At 46.9% G+C, this 23,441-nt stretch overlaps 2 protein-coding genes across 5 annotated transcripts; both read right to left on the reverse strand.

Annotated features, from left to right (window-relative positions):
• Positions 1-1,104: 1,104 nt before the first annotated feature.
• On the reverse strand, positions 1,105-10,068 carry cd59b (CD59 molecule (CD59 blood group) b). 3 transcript variants are annotated; one of them, XM_085465017.1, is made up of 5 exons: positions 9,932-10,068; positions 6,705-6,909; positions 3,242-3,299; positions 1,771-1,872; positions 1,105-1,550 (listed from the first exon to the last, which is right to left on the reverse strand). In XM_085465017.1, the coding sequence occupies exons 3-5, from the start codon at positions 3,285-3,287 to the stop codon at positions 1,351-1,353; spliced, it is 348 nt and encodes a 115-aa protein (XP_085321143.1). In that variant the 5' UTR covers positions 3,288-3,299; positions 6,705-6,909; positions 9,932-10,068; the 3' UTR covers positions 1,105-1,350. The 3 variants fall into 3 exon arrangements, with proteins under 3 accessions (XP_085321143.1, XP_085321142.1, XP_085321141.1); XM_085465016.1 differs by lacking the exon at positions 6,705-6,909; XM_085465015.1 differs by lacking the exons at positions 6,705-6,909; positions 9,932-10,068 and having other exon boundaries at positions 3,242-3,422.
• Positions 10,069-10,812: 744 nt separating this feature from the next.
• prdm11 (PR domain containing 11) lies at positions 10,813-23,127 on the reverse strand. 2 transcript variants are annotated; one of them, XM_085465020.1, is made up of 7 exons: positions 22,469-23,127; positions 20,554-20,630; positions 18,929-19,188; positions 18,757-18,824; positions 18,283-18,470; positions 17,361-17,843; positions 10,813-15,487 (listed from the first exon to the last, which is right to left on the reverse strand). In XM_085465020.1, exons 2-7 carry the CDS (start codon positions 20,579-20,581, stop codon positions 13,332-13,334), a joined length of 3,183 nt encoding a protein of 1,060 aa, XP_085321146.1. In that variant the 5' UTR covers positions 20,582-20,630; positions 22,469-23,127; the 3' UTR covers positions 10,813-13,331. The 2 variants fall into 2 exon arrangements, with proteins under 2 accessions (XP_085321146.1, XP_085321145.1); XM_085465019.1 differs by lacking the exon at positions 22,469-23,127 and adding an exon at positions 21,923-22,453.
• Between the last annotated feature and the right edge of the window lie 314 nt (positions 23,128-23,441).

Raw genomic sequence — 23,441 nt, forward strand, 5'->3', positions numbered from 1 at the left:
ACCTTGTATGTGAGGAGCAGGATTTTGAATTCTGGATTTAACAGGAAGCCAAAACAGGAGAAATCTGCTCTCTCTTTCTAGTCCCTGTCAGGACTCTTGCTGCAGCATTTTGGATCAGCTGAAGGCTTTTCAGCGAGTTTTTAGGACTTCCTGATAATAATGGCTTAATACACAAGTGGGGCACAGAAAGGAATTGGCAGGAATACCAGTGGAGCGAATCATCAACTACTGGTAGAGAGAGCACTCACCCAAGACTGCAAGACTAGGCTGACCAACCTGTGCACTGCCTGGATTACAAGAAGGCCTATGACTCAATGCCCCACACCTGGATCCTGGACAGCCTGGAACTATACAAACCAGCAGGACCCAAGAGCCTTCATCAGGAACTCAATGGGGATGTGGCGGACAACACTAGAGGCCAACTTCAAGCCCATAGCATAAGTCAGCATCAAATGTGAGATCTACCAAGGAGATGCTCTGTCCCCACTGCTGTTCTGCATGGGCCTGAACCCCTATAGACTGACTCCGTATATCTTCAGTGTTGTCCCATGAAAAGATAAAACAAAATATCTACAAAAATGTGTGGCGTGTACTCACCTTTGTGACATACTGTTTATATAAGCTCGATGACTAATAAACAGCTGGTCATCGTTATCAAAAGTTATTGCAGTTTGAATGCTGTTATTAAGAGTGTTTGAAGTCATCACCAGTGCAGCGCACATTCAACACATCACGGAGCTCATCTATAAATCAGAGTTTATGCTTGTGGATCATGAGAATAATCTCCCTCCACAGAGGGACTATGTAACTGGCGGATGAATCTATGTGTTTTTGTTTGTTCTTTAAAAAAAAGAAGCAACACAGTTTTTTAAATATTTTTTTCTCTCGTATTTATTGTTCAATTTGCAGAATAAGAAGTGAGAAATCAGCTGACAAGGTGAAAAAGCTGTTTTTATTTTTTTACATTTGCTTTAGTTCGTGTTAGCTTTGAAAGATGAAATCATAGGCTGTATATAAAAGATGGATGTCGCTGGAGTGACGTCACCTGCTGGTTAGTGAGGGCCTGTTTGTGACGGTTCAGTCACAGAAACTCCTCCTGCTCCTCCTGCTCCTCTGCGACTCTAACAGGACCAAGTTCGTGTTTTATTTTAGAAAGTTTTAGACCTGAGCCTGCGACAGAGACCATTAGCGAGTTTACTGAGCTGAGATCGGCTGAGCAGGACGCTCATTTTCTCCGGACCAGAGGAGGCGCCCCCTGCTGGTCATTAGAAAGAGCAGGTTGAAGGACTTTAGCTGTTCAGACATCCATCGACTTTATACAATCTGTGGCTGAAACACTGACATGCTGCTTCACATCCAGCACCACCAGACACTCAGCAGAGACCCCAGCAGAGCCACCAGGGGCGTGACCGCGGTGCAAGCGGTGCCAGAGTTGCACAGGTTGCTGCTGCAGCATCGGTACGTGAAGGCGGAGATGGCCGGGAACATCTGGCTGAGGCGGGAGTTATCGCAGTCCGTGTACCTGATGCACTGACGGATGGTCTTCCCACCTGGAAAACCAAACACACGCACAGATATCTGATTGGCTGACAGAGAAAATTCTGAGTGGAGCTGAAAAAGAAAAGTGCGTCCTTCATTTTTAAGATTTAGCATCAAAGTAAAATGAGCCGACTCAGCACTAATAACACAGGAGTCATAGCTCTGAGCTAATCTGGCCAGTCTCTGAACCACGAAGCTAACAGGAAGTGGTCAACTCTGGGTTAAACTGACCTCTCTCACTCAGAGAGATGCACGAGTCCTCATACGTGCACTCCTGGACGTCCTGGCAGCGTCCGGTGTAATCCTGGCACTTATAGCAGCGAAGCCCAGAACCTGAAGGAGAACGAGGAGAAGGAGGAGCGAGATTTATCGTTTTGGAAACAACACGTCAGGTTTTCATGTTCTTACTACCTATTTATTCACCAATTCATTAATTATATATGAAATATATTGAATAAATACACAAATCATCATTTGACTGAAATCCCCTAAAACATCTTCCAAAGAGAAAATCCCACAGACTGTATATAAAGATGGACAAAGCTTCTAGGGCTGACAAGTGAAGCCTGCATTACTTCTAATGTCCAGCAGGGGGCGGCGCCTAGAAGTGTGTTTGGACACAAGTGTGAGAGAAAGGTCGAGTCAGTGTGTTTTTATGGTTAAGAGTTTATAGTGTTGTGGAGTCTGTGCCACCTCTGACAGCGATGGCGAAGCGATCTACTGACCTGCTTATGTGGAGGTGTGGTAGCACCACGACGGGCAGAGCACCGCCACCTAGTACCTGAATCCACGAGTCTGAGCTCTCAGAGCCGAAATGTCCTTAAAATCGACCTTTACTCATTCCAGACTCACAAAACTGAACAAATAAAACAATTTAAAACCAAAAGCAGCCTCGACGCCCTGATGACGTGCAGGACAGATGTGATCTGCATACACAGATACACAACACTGAAACACTCCCGACCCTGCAGCCGGGCGCACAGCGTTTCTGACTTATAAAGAAAACCATTTATTGAGGCAGCGCTCGTCCTGTGAGCGACACGGTCGCAGGCTGACGTGATCCCAGCTCACGCTGTCGGCCTATCAGAGCTTTGTCCATAATGATCGAACACAGCAGTGTTTCTGACACCTTTACGTGTCCCCCTTTATTATTTAAAGAAAACGCTGAAGCTGTACTCATATATATATCACATATATCCAGTCTACACTTGTATACCTGCTCCACAGTTTCCCAGGTTGTTGCACTTCACTTGTTTGTATTATTTCATTATTTCTGTTGCTTTAATGGGAAACCGGGACCGTGGGTACGTAGCTTCGTCTCACCTCATGTAAACATGAGAATGACAACAAAGCTTTCTTGAATCACTGATATTCTCAGCAGAACATTTGGAATTATCCTCCACATGAGAGCAGGATCAACACCGGCAGATTCACTTCATTCATACTCAGGTCCAGTACTGACTTTTTCTCCTCTGGTAAAAACGATTAAATCTAGTTAAAGAAAAAATATTTGAAACATGGAAAAGCAGAATTCAGCCCCAGAGTTTTTACTTTAATCGTTTACAGCAGGAAGTGATCTGGGAGGTGACCGTCAGCCTCTGAATGGATCAGCAGGTGTCTTACAGCGATCGTGGCTTCACACTCTTTCTAACCGCTATGAATCCTTCTGGCTGGTTTACGGCGAGGAGGAACTCGGACTCACCCACGCGAAGCGTCCCGAAGCAGAGCAGCAGCAGCAGCAGCTTCATGTCGTCTTCTCCCTGCAAACGAGAAGCAGAGCTGAAGTCAAAGCGGCGCCCGAGTCCGATCTGTTCCTCCGCCAACCCAAACTGAGAAACACTCTTTGTCCAGCGGACCACAAAGACTCGCTGTCTGCCTCCCCCCCTCCGACAGCCTCCAGCCTCCGCCTCCCTCTGAGTCTCATCATGGATGTGTGTACGCCGTCCCCCCAGTGAAATCTAAATTACTCCTGTGTTATAACCTGCAAACATCTGAGAGCACCACAGGCGCTCCTTCTGCTTTTATTTCATCCACAGATGTGTCTGAAACGTCCTCCTCTGCTGAAGCTCTGCGCTCGGTGGACGTGCCACACCCGGACGGCTCATCATCTTCCCCTGAACCCTGTGAAGCACCTATCGTGCCTGAACTGAGTCACACTGAAAGCAAAAGTAGAAAGCACAAAGGTCAAAGGTAACGAGTGTGACCTGAAAGCTTCACCCTGATGATGTCAGGTCGCAGTGCTCCCTCTGTACAGAGTCAGGATGCTGCAGGAGAGGACGGCTTCAAATTACACGACCTTCGCGTGTCCAGTCAGCAAGCAGGAAGTGAGACGATGATTCAAATGGATCCCCGTGTGAGCCGCAGTCACTCCGTCTACAGCCCGTCCTCCCCGCCGGGCCGTGGGAGGAAGCGGTGTTGGTTTGGCATGCGAGTCTGTTTGTAGCTGCAGACGCCTCGGAGGCACCAGAGGCTCGCGCCGACCGAGTCACCGCATCCCAACCTTTAACACAAGGCCACTTTTCAACCCTGCGAGCACCCCGACGCAGGACAGCTTTTAAAAAGTGTGGAAGCAAAGAACGAGCTACAAGCGGAGAGAGATCGAGCTCAGGAAGCACATGTGAGGGAGCCAATCCGTGTTTGACCCTCTTTAACGACGGTTTGGACTCAGCGGGAGACGTCCACCAATAAGACTGAGGCCTGTCATGAAATCAATATCCTCAGTATCCTTATTTTCCTATCAGATTGTTTTATGTACTTTAATAATGACGGCTTGTAGAGCAAGGCCACTGTTGACTCACAAGGTGCTCAGCAGACGGAAGAACAGGAAGTCTTAGTGCACAGGTGTATTAACAGATAAGACACAATATAAGCAACGTTTGAAACTGTGACGTCTGAAGTACAGAAATAACATCATATAAGACACGTGGAGCTAAAAATGTTGGAGCTGGCGTTTGAGCTGTGCAGGGGTCTCTCCGGAAGATGATTGAAGACAAAGAAATATAAATGTTTTAACACTAAGAGTCGGTTTCCTCTGTTCTGTCACGGGGACAAAAGAATCGGGTTAACATGGGGACGAACTGCACACCGCGCCTCGTTTACTGATGTCGACGTGCAAACAGAAAAATGAGTTTATTCAATATAATAATGACTTAAATGTATAGAAGGTGTGCGTTTGTAAATCAGAGTCGTTGGGAACCAGCAGCGTGTGCTGCCTGCACTCAGCCCCGCCCCCTTCCTCTCTGTGAAAGCAGTGATGATGAGGAGAGAGAGAAACCTGCAAGAAAGGAAGCGATGGGATGTGAAGCCAGAAGAGGCTCTCCACAGGAAGAAATGGTAAATGAATAAGTAGATTTTTGACTGAGATGAAATAATCTAAAAAGAAGAAGAAAAGCGGTGAAGGATCATGTGATCTGGTTTTGTTTCTAAAGACGTGGCCGGGCTGCAGCGTCCAGCATCCAGGTCTGCATCCGTTTCACTGCAGAAAAGCAGGAAATAAGTGAAAGGACCCAAAGTTCCTGTGCGCCGTTCTGACGTCACAATAGACGTAAAAGAAACATGGCTGCCACTTTTACACAGGTTACCTTAGACAGAAAGTCCGGTTTCTGACCTGTTTGACAGCCTTAAAGGGGTCAGAGGTCACAGGAGTGTGATCAGTTTATGTGCTCAATCGTTACTTCACAGAACAGAGAGCGTCCTGTTGGCTGGGCCTGGGGACACACAGAGGCTCCATTATGGTGTGGGTGTCCATCTTTAGTCCTCCTCACACCAATCCTCGGCTGGCAGCTTCGAGTGGCTTCAGTCAAAACGAGTGTTTGGACAAAGGCGTGTGTGCAGCTTCAGGCGGCAGCTGGACGTCGCACAGTCGCCCCTCTAAGAGCGGTGCCGCGCCGTGTGCCACGACCCCCAACCCTCCCGAGCTGCCTTACACGATAGCGTCCGCGCCGCTGTTTCCAGCAGAGGTTGGAGTCATGCATTGAGCTGCAGCTGAAGAAAAGCGGCGCTCCCAGGACTCTGCGTCAGAATCTGTGTAATAAATACCTGCAGTGGTGTCAGGCGTCCATCGTTTAAGTACAGTCTACATTTAGCTCCCCTCTGGTGTCTGACTGCAGGTGATGTCAGCAGCTGCAGACAAAGCGCGCTTCATTCGCTGACAAAGACGTCACAGTGAGCCGGCGTCCAGTCGCTCTCTGACTGGCTGACAGCAGCGGCTCTGGCTCCTCTGACGTGGAAGCGCTGGCAGCGTCCGGTCGCTTCCTGCCCGCCCGGGAGCGGCCGGACAGCTCGGCAGGAAAGCTGCTTTCTCTGTTTCCAGGAGACGGAGAAATAATCCAAAAAATCCAGGACAGAAACTCAGTGCTCTGACCCTTCACCTCCTGCTGGGTGCTGTATATTAAAGATGGAAGTCTCTGTAGTTTTTTTCTTTCACAGAGAACAAAGATGCTTAACTTTGCTTTTAATGGGATTCTGAAGTCAGTGAAAGAGTGGGTCATACATGGGCAATTTCAACGGGCCATTACTTTGAAAGGCAAAATCAAGGCGACTTGAAATTGACTTGATATCCCCGTGATAGTGTACACTGTTGATCTAGAGGGAAATTATCCCGTGGAAACAGCAATTTATTTTTAAAACATTCTGAAATAATTGAAAGACTATATCACATATGGGCAAATTCGACGGGCCATTAATTTGAAAGGCAAAATCAGAGCAACTTGAAATTTACATGGTTTTACTGTCGGGTTGGATACTGTTGATCTAACATGGATTCATCCTGTGGAAACAGCAAATTTCAATTTAAGAGCATTTTGAAATCATTAAAAGAGTAAGTCATATATGGGCAATTTGAAAAGGCTTTTATTTTGGAAAGCAACATCAGACTAACTTGATATTGACATGGTGTCACTGTGGGGTTGGATACTGTTGATCTAAAGTGGAATTACCCTGTGGAAACACCAATTTTCATTTTTAGAGCATTCTGAAATCACTGAAAGTTAGTGTCAAAGCTGCCGAGGCGAGCCGTGTGGTGTTGGAGGAAAGGAGGCCCCAAAATGCAGGTGATGAATGATGATTCGAGTGATGTTTATTTACAGGGTGGTGTAGTGGCAAACAGGCAGCGAGGGATGAGAGGGAACTAAAGAAACCTAAACTGGATAAACTAAATAACAAACCTGAGATGATACCGGAGAGCCGCAGACGAGGAACAGGACACCGTGAAACACAGACGAACCGGCAACAGGCAGGAGAACACACAGGGCTTAAATACACACAGCAGTGATCAGGGGATGAGAGACAGGAGGGCAACACAGCTGGAAGAAGTCAGCGCTGACGGGACGGAGGAAACGGAAACTGAACACACTCACATGAGACGGGGACCTTCAGAATAAAACAGGAAGCTCAGACACAGAGAACCAGACAAGACACTGAACTAAACAGACAGATTCACAAGCAGACAGTGTGACGCCACAGAAGTGGGACCAGGGAAACCTAACAAATGGCAAATCATAACGGAGTACATAATCAGAATAAACAAAAGCATAAAGAAACAAAACACTGAGTCGGCAGACTCAGGACCATGACAGTTAGGTCTTAAATGGGCAATTTGAAAAGGCTTTTATTTTGAAAGGCAAAATCTGACTGATTTGATATTGATATGGTATCACTGTGGGTTTGCTTACTCTTGACCCAGATGGAAATTATGCAGTGTAAACAAGAATTTGTCTTTTTAGAGAAATCAGAATTCATTGAAAGATTATTTCCCGTGTGGGCAATTTGAAAGGGCTCTTATTTTGAAAGGCAAAATAAGAATGATTGATATCCGGTTGTTCAGTCTGACGTCACTAGCCGTGTCTGGGTCTAAACTCCGCTGCAGGTCCATATATCAAACGATCACTGTGGCATTACTGAGAGTTAAAAACTGTCTAAAGTCTTTCATCTTTAATAAAATGATCAGCGTTCTGCTCTACCAGGTGTAACAATTGAGTTTAACATCCAGGCATCCATGAAAACGGAATTTATGACATTTAACGGAGTTAGACGTTAGCAGGGAGTTAGCTCGCTAGCTTCTATCTAAATACAATATAGCATGTCCTGACTGCGGGGTTTTGGAAACAAATTAAAACGTACAGCTCTGTTATCACTTCCAACATAAATGAAGACAGAAAACTAAACAGCAGTGATGTTTGTAGGGTTACTGAAGTTGGGCTAGCTGGTATATAATGATGTGCTACGTGATCGCTAGCGACACAGCTATGTTAGCATAATATAAACAAGCTAACTTTTTTTCCACTCGATAAAAGTTACCGTGAGTGTTCTCGGTGGTCAGGAACAAATGTAATCGCATGGCAGGATGCTGTAAAAGGACCAAACTTCAGCCAGGAGAACAACTGAGATAATCCATCCACAATACGAGGTTAGTCATTCATATACTGCTGCATGGGCTGGGCTGTAGTTACATCCTAAGGTTTTAAAAACTGAGCTTAAATAAATGATTAGCGGTAATAAAAGCCGAGGGAGGTCAACAGGGATCACTGACTGTTTTAGGAGCTTTTTGAGATCAAATAGAAGAAAATACATAAACATGTTAACAACACAAAAGCCATATTAAACGCAGACTACTTTAGACCCGGAAGTAGGATTCGTCGTGTCATCACTGAACAACCGGATTGACATGGTATCACTATGGGGTTGTATAATGTCAATATAGACTGCGACTAGTCTGTGGAAACGTGAATTTTCCATTCTGAATTAATTGAAAGAGTAGTTCAAAAATAAACATTCAGAGGGCTTTTACTTTGAAATCCAAAAGGAGATGGCTTTAATATTGACATGTTGCTACTAGAATAGTAGGGTATGTCATTTGTATCCAGCATTAGAGTGTTCAAACAAGACTAACTGATATTTGTGAATGTGCTCTTAATTTACTGGAAGTTGGCTTTTATTTAGAAGTCATGCTTCAGGAGTGCCTTTAATACCATCCAGTCCCGTCTGCTTCAGGAAAAACTGAACAGGATGGAGGTGGACCCCTGCCTGGTGGCTTGGATCTCCGACTACCTCACCGACAGACCACAGTACGTCAGGCTGAAGGACATCACGTCTGACACAGTGGTCAGCAGCACAGGAGCACCACAGGGAACTGTGCTGTCCCCTCTTCTCTTCACCCTGTACACCTCTGACTTCTGCTACAACTCTGAATTATGCCACATTCAGAAGTTTGCAGATGACACGGCCATCATGGGGTGTATCTGGGATGATCAGGAAGAGGAGTACAGAAGTCTGGTGAGGAACTTTGTCGCATGGAGTCACACAAACCAACTCAACACCTCAAAGACTAAGGAACTGGTTGTGGACTTCGGGAGGTCCAGAGAAGGTCCACTGCCGGTTCAGATAGAGGGGGAGGAGGTGGAGGTGGTCAACAAGTACAAGTACCTCGGGCTGTGGGTGGACAATAAACTGGACTGGTCATGCAACACAGAGCACCTGTATAAAAAAGCCCAAAGCCGACTGTACTTCCTCAGGAGGCTGAGGTCTTTTAACATCTGCAGGAAGCTCCTGAGGATGTTTTACCAGTCGGTGGTTGCTGGAGTACTTTTCTATGCTGTGGTGTGCTGGGGGAGCAGCACAGCAAAGAAGGACTCATGCAGGCTGGAGAAACTGATCAGGAAGGCTAGCTCTGTGGTCGGCATGAAGCTGGACACTCTGGTGACAGTGGCAGAGAAAAGGACACTAAAGAAACTGCTGGACATTATGAACAATGCTGGGCATCCTCTGCACACGGCCATAAACAACCAGAAGAGTCTGTTCAGTGACAGGTTGCTTCTCCCCAAGACAAGAACTAACAGACTTAAAAACTCCTTTGTCCCACACGCCATCAGACTGTTTAACTCCTCTCTGGAGGGGAGAGGGAGGGGAAACAGGAGGACAAAGGAGGGGGGAACAACTAAGCTGTAGTGCCTCTGCACCTCACTGTGCAATACCTTGTGCAATACTTTTGTAAATAGTCAACAGTGCAATAGACTCAATACTTGAAATGTGCAATTCACTTGTATTTTTATTTTATTCAACTGCCGCAGCTGAGTGCAGGAAGCAGAGGTGAGCTGTGGCTCACCGACAAACCGGAAAACACACACACGCACGCACCCACGCGCACACACACATTTTCATATCTTAGTGACGACATCTTTTTGACATAACCCTTCCCTAGCTGATTGCCCAACCATCCAAAACCAGTGCCTGGCCCTCAGCTTGAACTCTGACCCTGACACTGAAACTGCAGTTTGAGTGTGAAAGACGGCTCGTGGGGACGGAACTGTTGGTCCCCATAAACTTCCAATGTTTGGTCCCCACAAAGATATGTAAACACGGAGACTCACACACTGAGTTCACGTAAAATGCTCACCTGTAGATCCCGATGACGTTTCAGCAGCTTGCAGTGACGTAGTGGCAGTTGTCTGAGTGCGCACACGATAATTAGCCGAGCGCTCGCGACGCAGATCTGTCCGCAGTATAACGGTCGTCAGCGAGTAAAATGACATCATTGTGCAGTCAGTCCTCCTAACGGTTCACAGCCCCGCGGCATTATGGGAAATGCAGTTCCGGGTAATTACAACACTGAAAAAGGTTTTTCTTATTTTTGTGGCTTTAAACAAACAAATAAAGAAGATGCGTCGTCTTTGCTTCATTTGCTCTTTTTACTAGTTTATAAATATTTATTTTAAACTAATTACGGAAAACTTCAGCTAACGCCATCATCTGATCAGTTCATCCAAACAATAATAATCACCTACAGTATTAGGAACATTGTTTTAAAAGCTGGAAGCTGAGTATTAAAAAGAAGCATCTAATACACCGAATAATGTATAACATCGTCCATGTGCAAAAGTAACATCCCAGGATCAATAAGACCCAACGTCTGCTAATTAAATGTTATTATGAAGTATAAGATGAGTACGGAGCCCCGCAAGGGACGGTGGAGGAAAAAAGATGAAGATGACTCATCTTCATCTTTTTTCCTCCACTGTCCCTTGCGGGGCTCCGTAGATGAGTATTTAACTCAGATTGCAACTGCAACTGCGAGCATTAAATAATAATTTGCAATAAAGTAATTTACTAACTCGCTTTGTAATTTAGAAAATATTAGAAAAACACAGAAAAAAGAATTAAATAAAAAAAATTATTTTTAAAATTTTACTGGTGAAAATAAACATTTAATGAATAGTAATAAATTTCCCCTCAAATATTCAAATAACATTCTTACACAGATCAGAAAAACATGTCCAAAGATTTATTTATTTTAATTACTAAAAGATAAAGCTGACTGTTATTGACCAATTATATGACCAAAAATATTAATTCATTCAATTTTATTTGTATTGCACCAAATCACAAGCATTTTATATTCTCAGGTAAAGACCCTACAATAATAATGAGCCAGCGTTTTGACGACAGTGTGAAGGAAAAACAGGAAGAAACCTCCGGCAGAACCAGAGAGGGGCGGGGTCATCTGCTTAAATCTCAAATTCATGAATTATCAGAATATGTAATTAAATGTTTTCTGAAAAATTTACGAAAAACATTTTTTAAATGGTGTAACTAATATTGTATGAAAATATGAACAATATTCATGAAAATATATATCAAATATAATTCTATACAATCAGACCACAAGAGTCGCCCCCTGTTGGCTTCTCTGTAGAACTAACAGCTGCATCCATCTTTTAACTACAGTCTGAGAAAAACTACTCAAACTATGGAGGACTGAAGATCAGCTGCTCATATTTATGAAGCAAAATAATTTTTAAAAATGACAAATTTCTCAAAAATATGAATTTAAATTCAGACAAATATAAAAAATAAAGTCAGGCTGATCATTCCCATCATGGCATATTTATTTCTGCATTAAACATGAGCAAAAAAACCTTTATAATAATTATAAAACACAGGCTTAGGAAGGAGCTGAAAGCAGCAGTCGATCATGCAGCTGTTACAACGCCTCTGAAGCTTTGGCCGAAGCTGAACTGCTCCTGCAGAACATCAGTGGAAAATGGCATCAGGAACATAAAATAGATCATTGGCTGCACTAAAGACTGAACAAATATGGCAAAAGTACAGCGTGGCGTCGCAGGATAGCACCTTTTTCTTCGCATTCGATCATTTTGGCACAATCATCCAATTCAAGAGAAAAACACTGTCCTTTAAAAACAGGCTCGGCAGCATTTACAGTATGTACAGTCACCACAGTATAGACCGTGTGCAGCAGGGCATTTCTAATAGAAATATAAAGCCTTTATACATCCTCACACTCCAGCTTTTCATTCCTGTCAGGCACAACACTGAATAAGCTGCTGGCAGATGAGCTAAAGCAGAGAGCAACGATTGTTCCCGATGTGAAACTGTCTGTTATCGTGGCAACAAGCGCTTCATTATCACATGGAACAAGCGCAGCTTGGAGCGGGAGGCTCCCAGCCGAGCACGGACACGTGAAAGCAACACAACGGCACACGCTCAGCTCGTCTTCCGTCGCTTGTTTTTGTGCTTCTTGTTTCGCCACCTCCCTGTGGACGTTTGTTTCTTGGTGGTGAGTCTGTGTCTCCGTGGAGGTCGTGGGTCTCTCGGAGCCTTTTGGACGTCGTTTTGCATCGATTTGGGACGTTTTGAAGCACTTTGCGGTCATTTTTGTTCACTTGGGTCGAGATTAGGTTGCAACCCATTCACACAGAGACCAGAATACCATAGCAGTCAGATCAGGCCTTTTACAGAGAGTCTGACTCGGAGTTCGTCTTAGTAAGATTTCCAGTTGAGCTGGTGGATGTTAAAAGGTCATGTGACATTTTCTCTGGTCTGCAGAGGCCTTCATCTTCATAATGTGTGTTTCTGTAGCTCCTTTAAATGCAGCTGATGATGAGCTTTCGCACATTCACGAGCAGAACGAGCAGACTGCAGGCTGAAGCTCTGTGGAGAAACGCTTCTTCAGTCTATCTCAGTCGCCGTGGGCTCTCGGCTCGACCACCTTCGATTTGTCCAAAGGTCTCACGATCAAAAGTTTGGACATGTAAAAGGATTGCTGTGAAACTTTAGCTTAATATGTTAAATATTTATTTTCACCCACTATGAGGTCATGTTTGTCTTGTATCCGACTGCCAATCATGGGAAATGAGCTAGAAATCCCCTTTTCACAAGTCTTAATTGCTTTGCTAAGTTTATTTCTCATATGAAAAGTTTTATATCATTATGTCTGTGAAGGTTCTCACCAGGTCACGGTCGTCTAAGGAGCTCGCAAAGAAAAGCGACTGGCCTCCAGGTTTCCAGACGTTTCACCTCTGAGAGCAAATGTTGGAGAGTCCCACTACTTGTATGTTTAACATTTAACAGTTTTGGAGATACTCATATTCAAACATGGCCTCAGATTTCAAACTGCAAAAAAAGATAAAAGCTGCTGGAAGTAAGTCTACAGAGCCATTTTTAAAATCCTATATGTTGAAACATTTTTGATATATGAAGCTAAAATTTCACAACAAACATTTTGGTGGCCGTGCAGAAAGTGTTCCCAGAACCTGATGACTGAACGAGCCAAAGCCCACTGAAGGTCAAGACGCGCTCACATGGCTCGTTTGGGTTTTCTTGAGTTTTTAGTGGAATTTTTGGGATGTTTGATTTTCTGCCTCTTCACACCGATTGGCTGCTTTTGTTCTTCCAGCTGAATTTGGTGGCAGTAATTGTGACGTCACGGCTTTTCTGAATTCAGCGTCTACCCTTGTTTGGCTGCACACCACATCTTTCAGCAGCACAGGATCTGCATGTTACACATCAGGGTAGAATTCTGCGTTGACGTCAACGCTGTGCAGCACGCATTTCTGATCAGCCGCCGACATCCTGTTCAACACCTCAGCCGAGAGCGAGTAGCTGCTGCCGGACTTTTCCTCGAACCAGCTGTCCAATGCTCGCTTCCCGTCAAAGTTTGCGATGGGCGGTCCATTAACAGCCACAGTCAGCAGATCGTTCATCTGTTCCAGGGTCAGCCGGGAGCGGTTGTTCTTGCACATTTTCTGCAGAGACCCTCGGCCCTTATCGCAGCAGGCCGTGGAGCTGGGCAGGACCCTGACGACCTGCACGATGCGGTTCAGCAGCGGGAAGCGTTGCTTGTACCTGCAGATGTGGCCGATCACCTCTTTAAAACCGTTCATACTGTAGTAGTCCGCTTTCAGATCCTTCCACTCCACCACCAGGCTGCCTCTGGCCTCCGTCTGGGAGACCTCCTGGGCTGCGGTGGGAATCGATTCCAGGTGGTTGAATATAATCTTGATTTCCTCGTCCCCGTAGGCTTGCAGGTCCTCGTGGTTGCTGGGCCAGGTGGACAGGTCCAGCACCTTGCAGGCTTTGGCAAATGAGCAGCTCTGCAGGTCCAACCTCTGAGACAGGATGCTTTGGCTCCTGTTGCAGATCTTTTCTCTGATGGACTGAAACTTGGACTCTGCAACGCGCAGGTTCTTCAAGGCAACTCCGTTAAAACTTTCTCTGAAATTTTCCTCAAACTCCTGCAGATATTCTCCGGGGCAGTCCACCAACTGGCCTATCTCCTGAATGGCCTCCTCTATCTTGGCTTCCACCTGCGACACCAGCAGGTACTCTCCCTGAAAGGTGAAGGCCAATCGTGACAGGATAGCTATGATGTCGAGCAGGAAGTAGATGAGCTTCACTGACTGATAGTCCATGAGGAACTGGAGGAGGGTGAGCGCGATGGCCGCAGCGTCAGCCCTCTGTGTCTGGCTACTGATCTCCTTAAGGTGTGCAACGACCTCCAGGTAATCCTTGATGAGCGCATTAAGGACGTTGGGCTCTCCTATGATCCAGCGTATGGCTCTGATGTCTCCTAGGAACTCCGTCTCCTCTGACAGTGTTGGCGCAGTGGATCGCAGTTCGGCCATCATGCGAGGGGAGTAGCGGTAAAAACTGAGAAGCTGTTTGAGGTTGTTTTCCAGGTCCTCCAGGCAGGAGAGCTCCTTTCCACTGATGGCATCCAGAACTTCCAGATGTGGTCGATGGATCATGATGGGAAGACAGAGGATCCAGGGAAAGGTTTTTTGGACAGCTATATAAAGGTTTGCTCTCATTCCTGAAGAGATGTTGGTGCCGTCCACCCCCAAACCGACCACCAGCAAGTCCTGAAACCGGAGGCCTAGGACACCAAAGGCACGATCCATGACCTGGAGATACCCATCCACATTGGCCACGGTCAGTCTTTGCAAGGACAGGAACTCTGTGTTTGGGGAGCCCTCGTTGGTAACGAACTGGACGTAGACCGCCACCATGTCGGAGAAAAGGTCATCGTTTTGGGCGTCCATTATGACGCTCAGGAAGGGAGACAGACGCATCTTCTCTGCGAGATCCTCCTTCACAGCCCGGGCGATGTGGTGGATTAGGATCTGACAGTCGCCTTCATTCATATACTGATCTACCACTTTGAGCTCGCACTTCTTCAGGAGCTCTGCCAATGAACGGAGGTCGGAGAAGGGCCGCCCTTCTAGGGCCAGGTGGTACGCTGCGTTGAAGAGAAGCATCATGTTCTTGCACATTTCCTCGGTCTTTTCCGGATGCATGCGCAGCTTGTACAGCTGCAGACACTTCTTGTGGAGGTTGCTCTGGCTGTGCAGCTTGATGGTGTGGATCTTGAATTGCTTGGAGCCGATAATGAAAGCTGAGGTGCGGGATGACTGGACGGTGTACTGGCGGCACACGTGGCACCACATCTCATTCAGGGTTGGCGAGTAACGGAGGAACCAGAACTTTTTCAGCCACTCCTGCTTGAAGCGTCGAATCCGTCTGCCTCCTGCGGAGGAAAGCTTCGACGAGTCCTCGGGAGATATCACAAGATCTGCAGCGATGGACTCATCGGCAGAGTCCACGTCCTGCTCGTCTTCGTCCAGAACCACCTGAGTGGGTGTCAAGGGCTCCATCCCTGCAAAGAGAAACTTATTCAACTTCTGAGAGTAACCAGCATTAAAGTCACATCAAATGTCTAATATCATGCAGAGTGAATGACTTTATCAAGCAGCTGAGCAGATTTCTGGGGCTGCACAGCTCATCTCAACTGCTCTGCTGTAAACACAGTGGGGAGCATCAACGTGAGCGCTCCACAACCATTAGACAGGATTCACACGTGCTTAGAGCACTCCTCGCGTTTGGCAGATATCTTTGCTGTCATGATCGTCATAGTAGAACCACTCCACAGCTCACAGGACAGCCAGCTCCTCAGGACGGCACTCGGCTGTGTGTTCATTCACATTTCTGACAGAAGACAGAGGCGGCGGCCTCGGCACCGACCATCAGCTGAGCTAGCGGTCTGTGACGACCAGTGCTGGTCAAGTTACTTGAAAAAAGTAATCAGTAACTAATTACTGATTACTTCCCCACAAAAGTAATCCCGTTACTTTACTGATTACTTATTTTCAAAAGTAATTAGTTACTTAGTTACATTTTAAAAACACGATTTACAAGCTGAAGAGGTGATAAATAGATCTTTCAGCCCAATTCTACTTTTTCTGCATAATCCATCATATAAATGTAATCAGATGGAAAAGTCTCTTTTTAAAACTTGTTTTATTAGTTTTAATCTTTTAACTTTATGCATCAAGCAAACATTTAATTATCTGCAACATTCTCTGACTTGAATAAATTAGTTTAACATTGAAACCTATTTTCTGCACATTCCAGCACATAAAATAAAATATTTTTTGTGTTTACACTCAGTCTTTCAAATAGATGCAAGTAAAACACAGCAGAAAATAAATAAAATCAAAGACTCAGCGGTCCTGTTGCTCTATTTTCACCTGTAAAGCAGGAGTGGGGTAGGCGGAGGTTTACCCTGGTGCAGGTGTGCCGCGGTCAGTGGAAGAATCCGCGAGTTTCTCTGTGAGTTTCCCATCACGTTAAACGCTGCACGCTCATACTCTCTCTGCAGTTACAAGGAACGCGTTACTGCCCATCGCTGGTGACGACCACGCAATGTGCTGACAAACTGCAGCAGCTAGCAGCAGTGCTGGCACGTTTGAATAAACTGTCTGGCATCACAATCTGCATGAAATCACTGAACTGAACCAAGAACCGTCTAGAACAAAGGTCCCCAACCCTTTCTGCGCCACGGACCGGTTTATGCCCGACAATATTTTCACGGACTGGCCTTTAAGGTGTCGCGGATAAATACAATAAAATAAAAGCAGTACCAGTACCAAAAAAAGATTTATTCATAACCCACGGGAAAGACCCAGGGAAAGCGAGTTAACAATAAAAACGATTAAAAGAAAATAACGATAAAAACCTGAAAACCGTGAATTTCACACCCGAGCATCAACTCTCGCGGCCCGGTCTAGAAAACTTTCTGTCCCGACAGAGAGCTTTTCCTCCTCTCAGTGGTGAACTTGGGCGGACTTCAGGGGGGCTCCTGCAGCGACACACATCGCTCATCGGTTGAGTTTTCTCTCATTCACACTCACCAGACACTTTATTAGGTACACTTAAATGCATTACTGAGGTCAGTGGGCGGGATGTACTGATCTGTATTAGACTGCATTTTACTTGCAAGGTGTTCCTAATAAAGTGGCTGATGTGTGCAAAAGTCTGCAGGTATTAACTAATGTGACTAATCTTTGTGGGACTGTGGTGGAAACAAACAGCCAAACGAACCTTCAGAGTCTTTTTTGTGTGAATGTGGCTTCAGATGGTGATCGAAACAAACACGCCTGCTAGACTCTGCACGTCAAACACAGCCACACTGCAGAGCGGTAACGCCGCTGCGCTGCAGAGAACATCTGCCCTCCTGCTCTCTCACATACCTTGAAAATCCTCGATGGGGCCTTGCTCGGGGTGCGGCGGGGCCTGATCACGTTGAGTCTGTTCGGACGTCGCCGGAGCAGCAGCGTCTCCCTGTTCTCCTCGGAGACGGGACAGCTCCTCCTCCAGTTCCAGGATCCTCCTCTTCAGCTTCACACAGTTGGGGCAGAAGGAGGTGGAGGGTTTCTCTGTGCTCTGGTTCTCCTCCTCCTTCTCTTCCACCTTCAGGTTGGGAACGCCAAAGCCGCTCTCAGAGGAATCAAACCCCGAAACCAGGGCTGGTACTTTATACTCGCTGGTTTGGCCAGACCGGAACCTGAATTTACCAGAGTCCTCCAAAGAAGCTTCTAGGACGTGTTTGAAGATGAGGTCGATCTTCTTTCTCTTGGCCGGAGGCTGACCGTCGGACTCTTCGCTCGGCTGTTTGCTCAGTTTGCCCTGCAGAGCTGACTGCAGGCACGGGGACTTGAAGTCTTTCCCAGGACCTGAAAGAAAACCGTTTTTGAGGTATTTAAAGCCCCTAAAAGTGGGTTCAAAGTGCTCTACAGGTGACAAAGTGATCCACAGAAAGACTCTAGCACCCAGGAGAGCAACAGCGAAACAGCGCCGCCTGCTGGAGAGCCAAGAGCAGGACATCTGAATAATCCCTGAGGAGTCTATGTGGGTCACAGTCGCTCCAAGACGACAACAGTAACAGACTGAACTAATTAAATAATGCAACATATTACAAAGTTTACAAAATATAAGAAATGTCTCTAATTACAAATATCCAGAATATTACAGAGGGGACATATAGATGATGCACAAAAGGGAGATTTCATCCAAATTCCAAATTGTATGAAGAGATTTTAAAACTCATGATATATTTTCAGTGACTGCGTCTCCTGTTACCTGCTCTAATATTTCACCCGACTGCCTCCTCACCTGTGTCCAGGTTGCGGTCGATGCTCTGCTGAGAAACGCAGTGAAGTCGTCTGATGTAATCGTCGCTGTACCAGACCCTCAGCTTCTCTCCGGCCGCCAGCGCCCGGCAGACTCTGAAGTAGATGTTTTTACCGTGCTGAAACGCCGTGAGGTTCCTGTCGCTCTCCTCCAACGAGGTCCGCACGTACCTGGTCAGAGACAGAAAAGCCGAGGGTCGTTTCTCCAGGACAGACCGTCATGGATCAGTCTGACCTCTGAGATGTAACTCAGTAACTCCTGCAAATCAGATTTACTGTGGTATTGTGGTTTTAATGAGGTGATGAATGTGTTGCCAAGCATCCAAATTTAAAATGAAATTAAAGAGAAAAAAAGAGATGTATGAAAGGTTGTTGGCTCAGTAGAAGAGAACCCGTCGGTACAACTGAAACAAACGCCGGCGGTGATGGATGACGTTAACCTCAGACTAAAGTTCACCTCATCCAGTTGGCTTTGGTCTCATCGCTGCCATCGATGGACTGGTAAGTGTTGTGCACATCAACAATCTGAAAACGGGAAAGCAAACAGATTCAGACGTCCCGGAACAAAAGGAAAGTAGTTGTATACTGGTTGTATACTGGTTGTACACTGGTGTCTGTGGCGAGCTTACGATCCATGAAAAGAATCCTGAGGATCTGTCCTTGGACACCAGCTCTCCCTCATACGGCCCAAACAGCGCCCCCTTCGGGTAGATCGCGTCCACGCAGCGAACATCTACCTCGTCTCCCTCGCTGAACACCTCTAAACCCGATGGGACCGTGAGCGCCGCCCTGTTGGCCGTCCCCGGGGCTGCGTGCGTGTCCCGGACGAACAGTGGGGGCCCGTGAGACGGACACTCCTTCTGGAAATAGTCCTGACACTCCTCACAGACTGAAGGACAAACCCAGCAGATAAAGGTTATCTCCAAATCTTCTTCTTTAATAACAGATTATTACTTTAGGAAGATTTGAGAAGACAATCCTGAGATTCAGATGTTGTTGAACCAGAGTGCAAATAATGACATCATCAAATCAGGTGCAGACAAAGGGAAAATCCAACAAACTCAGTGAAGTCCCAGAAAGTTGATTCTGTTCATCTGGACGTAGGTCATGAAACCGACCTGACAGCACGCTGTTCGTCAGTGGTGCTGGTGTCAGCTATTATGCACATGTTCTGTTTATAAGGGTGGAGACCTGCAGTCGCCTGATGATGACGAAACGTTTCTCCCACTGAAAACGTCCAGATGAACAGGATCAGCCTTTTGGGATTTCCTTACCCGGATGACTGAGCGCGCATCGAGACGTCTCAGTGAAGATCTAAAAGCAGAACTGTTGGTTTACACGTTTCTCTGAGCCGTTTCTGAACAAGGTTCAAAATCACACAAGTGACTCAGATCTGTCTCCACTGAGGTCTGGGAGAGACCCAGACTGTCGCCCTCAGATGACAGGAAACTGTTAGGATGTTCAGGAACACCCAGGATCAAGCCTGCTGTGGACTGGAATCTGCTGGAACACCAGTGTCCCTTCCACAGTGAAGCCAGTCTCACATCTCCATGGACCAAGAAAGAAGCTCCTGCTCCAAAATCAACGAGCTCAACTGAAATCTGCCCACATGGACGAGCCAAACGGCGTCTGGAGAAAAGTTTGATGGTCAGACGAGACAAAGATGGAGCTGATTGGAGGAGCAAAGGTGAGGCTTTCAACCCTGAGAACACTGCAGCTGTGACGCATGGCGGTGGCAGCATCACGCTCTGGGCTGTTTTATCCAGACAGGATTACGTCAGAAGACTGCTGAAGGTGTCTGATCGCAACTTGCTAAATGACCAAACATTACATAGGGTCTGTATATATATTTGAGCCTATACGTGAACTTTGGACCAGAGAAACTTGTTCTTTAAAGTCTTTAAAGCTGTACAATCCAAAGAAACTGTTCAAAGAAATGATTGAAAGCCCAAAATGATCCTGACACTCACGTCCGTCACGAGAGGACAGAAAGTTTTTACCACATCTTTGAGTGTTTGAGGTAAAACGTTTGTGGCTGGCAGCACAATCAGAGGCTTTTCTAACATGTTCTGATAGAATCAGACCACTGAACAAATACACGTGTGCAGGAAACGCACGAGCAGCTCCACGTGTCAGCGTGATAATGACGACATGTTAGGGCTCAGAGCGCGAGCACGGAAACATTCAAATATTCATTATTCAATCAGCCACATCAAGCTCTAGGGACAAATCAGGGAGCAGACGTGAAGCTTACACCAGAGGTCCAGCGAGTTCTCGCTCATGGTGGAACCATGATGGTGAAATCCGGTCCGTCGTCCACTTCACACCCGTCTGTGGAAAATAAACACAGTCGTTAGAGCGTCACAGGAGGCGCTCGTTGCTCCCGCAGCACGTTCAGTTTATCAGATATTCGTACTCGTGTTTCTCTTCACAAACTGAAGCTCCGTTTTTCAGAATCGGGGACAGGTGAAGGTCACAGGTATGAGCTCTCAGACTGAAACGTGGTTTAAGCGTTTCTTTGTATCGTTCACATTTCTCCACACCAGCTACGTGTCATCAAAGTGCTGCGGGAGTCCCACGCGCCGCCGCTCCGTCATCGAGCGCGGGAATCATTCTGGATCCAAATGTTCGTTTCATACCAAAACAAAAGCTCATTTCCTGGAATCGTTTTCTAATAATAAGAGAAAAAAGCAGAAACTTAAGCTGGACGAACAGCGTGTGCCTCAGACTTGACCTCTGAGGCATCGTCCTGGTGACTGGGGTAAAGCTCAGGGGAAAATGTGCATTTTTGAGAATAAATTTAAAAAAAGAAAAAACTGGGTGTGCTTGACTTCTCAAGACTAACCTGAAAGACGTTTGCATATGTGGACTGCTGGGAATATTCTCTATGTAACGGTATTGTTCAAACATGGAACCCAATAATGATTTTCAGCAAATTTTCCCAACATCTCCGACCCAGCGGCTGATTTATTTTTTAGCCTGAGCGCTGCTGATGCACCTACACATCCCGGTTATACTGTCACAAAACAAACAGAAGCTTACAGAAACTGGCCAATCAGACGAAAGCGTTCTGTCAGAGAATACAGGAGCAGGGCCAGTGTAACATAAAAAGAAGGATTATTCTGAACAGTGAATCATGCAAAGCTGCAGAGCCTGCAGTAAACACTCTGAAGGGTCCTGCTGCTGCTTCATGCATCCCATAATAACCCTGCTACAGCCACACTCTACCTGGAAAGATAACAGTCAATCACCTGCGTGATAAGAACACGGGATTATCTGACTGAAATACAAAGCAGCTGTGGGTGTGATCAAGTATTGACCTACGGCATCGAACAGGGACAGATGCCGGGGATCAGTGTGTGGGTCTCGGACGGATCTGCCCCTCCGTGGCTTCACGAAGCTCCGACAAAGAAACTCTGAACGTACGCTGCGAGGTCCATGGACACGTGAACGCCGCAGACTAAAGTTGCCTTTAACTTTGCGCAGGTCTGCGGTAACCCAGCGCGTTCGGGCTCGGATCTGCGCCACGCTTTCTCCGCTTCAATCTGCAGGCAGCTGGCAATCTGCCTGCAGTTTTCGGAAGCCATTTTCACTGGCCACAGTGGCCACCGACACGGACCCACCTTCGTGCAGACACGCAGCGGGGACTGGGAGCCTCTCCCCGGGATGAACCGCGCTCTCTGCCCCCTCCCCCGTCCGCTGGCTCCGCCGCTGCCCGCAGATCACAAGTTTGGCGTTAATTTTTGCACCGACTCAGTCGCCTCCCCCGAGCTGTGACCACCATTTTTTATCACAGGAAATGACATGGAAAAACGGAAGAAAGCAAGTGCGCAAAAATTAAAGTTCACCGAATGCCTGCGGAGGCTGGAGGCCGGGAGAGGAGGCGGGCAGGCGGCTTTGGGTGCAGCTCAGTCCGCCTGTCAGCGCTCATCCCCGGCCAGCTGCAGGCTGCAGACCCGCCGAGGATCCCGGGCTCACCGGGTCACCCCCCCACCACACACACACACACACACACACACACACACAATTCCCTTTCTTAAGCGAAGGACAAACACATTTTTTTAAATGCAACTTCACCGCCTCCGTCACTGGGACATTTCTGTCTCGTGGAAGGATCGATACAGCTGATCAGCTGTGAGACACACTGATGACAAAACTGATCAGCTTACAGAAACAAGGCCGACTCATGGTTCATCATCTCCATCGGCCCTCCCCATAAGTGACACTTGGTACGTTCCAGCTGGGATGAAAGATGCTGAGGTTTCCTTCATTTATTTACAGACATTAGAAAAATGTCCATCTCCACCACTGGCCTCCACCCCCTCCTCAGTCACTCCAACCCTCTGCACGTCCTCCTTCACCACATCCATGAGCCTCCTCCGAGGCCCTCCTCTTCTCCATCTTCATCATCCTTTGTCTAATAAATCCAGTCTCCCCCTGCACATGCTGACCTCCACCGTCTGCAAACCATTCATGGCTGACACTGGTCTCCACCCTGCCTGCACTCCCTTCTTCACCTGCCTGTGGATGGTTGACCTCCACCTTCCAGCTGTCCTTTCTTATGCTTTCTCTGGATCCACAGAGACACAGAGCAGCTCCTCCTGAGCTTCTCTAAGCGTCTGATGGATGGAGGCTTGTTGGTGTTTTGATGCCCCGGTCAGGCGGGTTGGCTCCTCAGGTCTTCAACACCTCCAGCGGCATTAACCCCCCACCTCCGACAGGGGGCGCCACGTCTCATCTTTTAGTGCAGTTACACATTCGGGCGAACATTTGCCGGTTTGTTCAGCCTGATATGGAAAAAGTTCGATCGTGTTTTCAGCAGTTTGTTCCGCCGCGTCCACGAGGCTCGGGGTAAATGTCTGCGGAGCTCAGTGAAAAAAAAGCAAATCCATAGCAGAGGATGGTTTCGATCCATCGACCTCTGGGTTATGGGCCCAGCACGCTTCCGCTGCGCCACTCTGCTGCTCGTGGGAGAGGCCTCGCGGGTCTGTATATAAAGATCACACACCACGACGCTCGTATCTGATTGGTGCTTCTCTTCTTTGGCGGGTTTCAGATGCGGGAGTTTAGTTTTTAGGGTTTGGCCAGTTCGCCACACGCTTCAGTCCGGGAAGCACACGGGCACGGAGCCGCGGGACGACT

Source organism: Copadichromis virginalis, linkage group LG7 (genome assembly GCF_057382275.1).
Source record: "Copadichromis virginalis isolate Kocher_CV1m ecotype Utaka linkage group LG7, C_Virginalis_male_GT1.1, whole genome shotgun sequence".
Lineage (NCBI taxonomy): Eukaryota > Metazoa > Chordata > Actinopteri > Cichliformes > Cichlidae > Copadichromis > Copadichromis virginalis.